The sequence below is a fragment of the Condylura cristata genome, unplaced genomic scaffold, assembly GCF_000260355.1.
Source record: "Condylura cristata isolate star-nosed mole 26May11 unplaced genomic scaffold, ConCri1.0 scaffold00006, whole genome shotgun sequence".
NCBI lineage: Eukaryota > Metazoa > Chordata > Mammalia > Eulipotyphla > Talpidae > Condylura > Condylura cristata.
Window position 1 is genome coordinate 8,676,452 of NW_004567107.1, and position 4,385 is coordinate 8,680,836.

The window sequence follows — 4,385 nt, forward strand, 5'->3', positions numbered from 1 at the left end:
GAAAGCGGGAACACATTATGCAAATGTTGGAGGAATTTCTCAAAAAAGCGATTTAGCAAAGACACAGGCGAATCAAGAGGAGGCGAGGCGGGTATTGTCCGTCTGAATAGGCGCTGATAGAGCCGATGCGCCGGGGGTTGTGCGGGAGCAGCGCGGAGAATCCCGACGCGGGGCCGGTCCCAGGAGCACGCAGGGGCTGGAGGGTGCTCTCGCCGCCCCGGGGACGGCTGTGTCCTCGTTCTGGTCCCAGTTGGCCCCCAATCTCGCCCCCATTTTGCTCCGGGTTTCGCTCACGCTGGCCCTCGAAAGGCGCCAGAGTCCGTGTGTCCATACCGCCGCGTCAATTTCGCCGCACGCGCGGGCCCCACCGCCGTCGCTCCCGGCGCTCTGGGTTTTATTTTCCTCCAACGTCCCCCCACCCCCATCTCCTTTTTATTTTCTTTCTTTCTCTCTTTTCTCCTTTTTGCATTTTGTGCAAGGGAAGGGAAGCGAGGAAGGGGGGTGGGTGGAGGAAGAAAAAATTCGATTTTTAATTACTACCATTAAAAAATCAAATTTGCAATTCTTTGGGCGGCCTGATGGATCTCACTGATTGACAGTTGGAATTGACACTCTGGCTACCTCTTATCTTGGGCATTCACGACAATTTCTAATTGCAGGTAGTTTGTGTGTGTGCGCGTGTTTTTTTTCCCCCTCAGAGGCTTGGATTGCAAGGGAACTAAGCGATTACTTCAAGAGCCACGGGTTAAGTGCAGGGAGAGGGGGAGAGAGAGGGAAAAAATCCAATCCAAATTCAAATTGCTTCATTAGAGAGACACCGCTTTTGTGGGGAAGGGCTTTAAATGCCCACTACAAAGTTAGGACTCATTGTTCCGCGCCGGTTTATATAACAGGCGCGGGGAGGCGCTGGGCTCAGGCTGCGCTGAGCCAGTTCTGCAGCCGCCGCCGCCTGCGTTCCCTCCCCCCTCCCCCAGGTGATGGCCCAGCCAGGGTCCGGCTGCAAAGCGACCACCCGCTGCCTTGAAGGGACCGCGCCGCCCGCCATGGTGAGTTCGCTGGGTCCAGCCTTCGGCCCCTGGCGGCCTGGCCCTGGGGACCTAGCCGGGATTTCTGGCCCCGAATCTAAGTCCTGGAGCCCGGGGGCTCCCAGAGGGAGCCGCCCCTCTCTGAGTTTTGGGGTTTTCTGGCGGGGAATGTGTGCTTTGGCCGCTGCCAGCACCCAGGACGCTCATGTTAAAAGTTGGAGCTGTTCCTGCCCCTGCAATAGGCCTTGCCTTTCTAGTCCTCTCCCCCAAGGCGCCGAGTCCCCGGTGATTTCGTTGTCAACGGGTGCGCTGGGCTCGCAGATTTGTATCCGTTAGGCACCGGGCTCAGCGCTCACCTCAGCGCTCTGCTCTCCATCTCTCTGGCGCTACAGGCTCAGTCCGACGCCGAGGCCCTGGCAGGCACTCTGGATAAGGACGAGGGTCGGGCTTCTCCGTGCACACCTAGCACACCCTCGGTCTGTTCGCCGCCCTCTGCTGCTTCCTCCGTGCCGTCGGCCGGCAAGAATATCTGCTCCAGCTGCGGGCTGGAGATCCTGGACCGGTATCTGCTCAAGGTGAGACAGGTCGGGGTTGCATCTGTGTTGGCGGGCTGTGGGGAGCAGCCCAGGAGTCTTCAGGCAGGCAACACCCGCACCAGGTCCACTTATCCCAATCCTGGCTCAGGCTTTGCATGAGTGTGTGGCCTCGAGCAAGTCTTAGCTGCTTTCTGCGCCCCTGGGTTCCCGCCTGGAAATTAGCAAGAGTTTACTTCTACCACCCAGCCAGCCTCAGTGTTACAGAAGGAGAGTGGGAAAGTCACAGACACCTTCCGAGCGCCAGCGTCTGTGTCTGCAAAGGGGGCCGGGAGGATGGGCCCCCGCGGGAAAAGAGGCCGGCTCTGAGCGCTCCCCACTCCGCCCCCTCCCCAGGTCAACAACCTCATCTGGCACGTGCGCTGCCTGGAGTGTTCCGTGTGTCGAACGTCGCTGAGGCAGCAGAACAGCTGCTACATCAAGAACAAGGAAATCTTCTGCAAGATGGACTACTTCAGGTAGGCTGCGGCCGCCGGGCCAGCAGTGTCGCCGCAGGCCGACCCCCGGCGCGAGAGGAGGCCGCCTTTGCGGCGCGTGCTCTCGAGCTCCAGAGATGGCGGCCCCTGGTGCGCTCCCCGCGCCGCGCGGGCCCAGCCCAGCGGCTCTCAGCACCCTGGCGAGGAGCTCCCGCCGCGCCGCGCTGCTGAGCTGTTCCGGCCCGGCATCCGCCTCGGGTTCCTGCGACCCGCTCGCTTTCGGTCGCGTCTCGTGCGCCGTCTAGGGTCCTGCCTGAGTCTCAGGCTCCAGTTCTGACCTCAGGCGCCTCGGTTGAGCGGACGCCCTGGGCTCTGGCCTCAACCCACAAGGATCCAGCCGCGATTTGTCTGCATCGCCTGTGCGCTCTGGCTCCGGGTCCCAGCCCTGACTCCAGCTCTGATCCAGCCCTGATCCAGCCCTGATCGGCGCCTCTGCCAGGCCAGACTCAGTGTGCTGCGCTCCAGATTGTTGTCCCGCTCTGACCCAGGCTTCCTTCTGGGCTCGAGTCTGGTCTGGTCCCAAGCGCTAACTTAGCATTGGTCTCAGATCCAAACCCATATCTCAGAACTCTTTGGTCCTGCTCCAGGGGCCTTCTAGTTCAGGGCCCTGTTCTGTCCCAGGTCCAGTTCCATCATCACGTTATGTTGCCACTTCATCCTCTCCTGAGTCTGGGCTCTCACTTTGGGCAGCTGAGACAGGAACCGCGATGGGGCAGGCAGCCGGCAGCCTGGACCCCGAATGGCGCTACCTACCCAGCTGTCCTTCCAGCCTGGCTGCTCTTTAGGGCAGCCTCCAAGCTCCAACACGTGGCTTCGACCTGACCGGGTCATGGTTGGGAGGTCACTGTGAGGTCAGGGGCACAGCCACTGCCCCCTTGATCCTGACTGGGGAAAGCCGGCCAGGTCTACAAAGTCTAAAGAAAGTGGGGGTGGGGTTGGTTCCTGGGAGGGACGTCTGGTTCCCAAAGACTTTCTCAGGAAGTGGGAAAAGCAGCTCTGCTCAGCCCCAGCCACAGACATCCTTTCCATCTGTGCCCGGGGCAAGGTCATGGCTTCATTTTCCTGGGAAGACCCTAGACTCAGGAAGATCCCCTGGGAGTCAGGGAATGTGGCAGAAGGCAATGCCCGCCCCTGGTCCCTGGCTCCGAGTTCCCCAGGACTGGGAAAGAGAGGACCAGAGTTGGGGGGGGGCTTGCCTCTTTGGCCTGGGGTACTCAGAGCCAGAGTAGACAGGGTTTGAGAAGCATACCCCCCAGGTATGCCCAGGGGGGACATCTGAGGGTCTGGACCCAGCCCTCGAGGAGAATGCGTGTTTCTGTGTTATCTGGATGGGGGGGATTCATCACCCAGCTGGGACAGGGGTGTGTAGGCAGCTGGTGTGCCCCTTTATGACAAGCTTTGTCTTTTAGTTCACATGGGAGCATGTGTGTCGATGTGTGACTGTGGGGACTTGTGTGTGCCCATGTGTGCCCATGTGCAAGGAGGTCAGGACAGGGTTACATCTGGACAGGGGTCGGAGGTGAGAGGCTAAGGGTTCGGAAATCCCATCATTCACCCACCCACCCCCAGGGGACTCCTGCTCCAGGCCTTCGCCCAGGCTGTGTTGTGATGTGGCTTTCTAGATTTCTCAGTGTAGACTGCTAGTATGTATCGTGATCAGCCTGCGGGTGATGTCTGTCCCCACTGTCCTCAGACTGTTGTCTGGCCAAGGCAGGAAATGGAGGTTAGAGACCCTGTCTCCCCACCTCCCTGCTCTGGGCCCGACTCAAGTTTTTAAAAACCAGCTGCTGTTTCAAGGGCTTCTTGGGCTCATCAGGGACAGGGCTCTGCGGGACAAACCAGCAGGATGGCATCTCCTGGAAGGCAGGCCTGGCCCCTGGTGACAGTGGGCCTGGCAGCCCTGTGAGCCATGTGCTTCTTCTCAAGTCCTGTTCAAGCTACAGGACCTGGATGCGGTGCTTTAGTAAATCTGGACGTTTAGTAAATCTGGGGTTCAGACTCCACTGTTCAAAGCCTCCACTGGCTCCTCCAGGCCTCCCTTTTCACTGTGATGGGTGGACAACTTTGTGGGGAGAAGTGGACTGGGTGCCGGCCGGCCGTCAAGCCAACATTGAATCATTGTGTGACCTTGTGCCAGTCACTACATCTGTCTGCTCTCAGGGCTGCCAAGAAAGGTAGTCTCAGCAGAGGCTCCTTAAATAGCAGGCCAGCGGGCTGCAGATGGGTGTCCCTGGGGAGGTGGGCATGCCGTTTCCTCAGCAGTTTAAAAAGGGCTGGGCAGGGTCATTCCT

General features: G+C 59.6%; 1 protein-coding gene across 2 annotated transcripts in view; it reads left to right on the top strand.

The window, feature by feature from the left end:
* The first annotated feature begins 54 nt into the window (after positions 1-54).
* LHX6 (LIM homeobox 6) overlaps positions 55-4,385 on the top strand; it is a 21,742-nt gene continuing 17,411 nt past the window's right edge. The window contains exons 1-4 of one of the 2 annotated variants that reach the window (XM_004677375.2): positions 55-176; positions 975-1,046; positions 1,418-1,600; positions 1,955-2,076. In XM_004677375.2, the coding sequence (XP_004677432.1) occupies positions 126-176; positions 975-1,046; positions 1,418-1,600; positions 1,955-2,076 (428 nt within the window). In that variant the 5' untranslated portion in view covers positions 55-125. Of the gene's footprint in view, positions 177-869; positions 1,047-1,417; positions 1,601-1,954; positions 2,077-4,385 lie in introns of those variants that run through there. The other variant, XM_004677376.2, reaches the window with a different exon arrangement.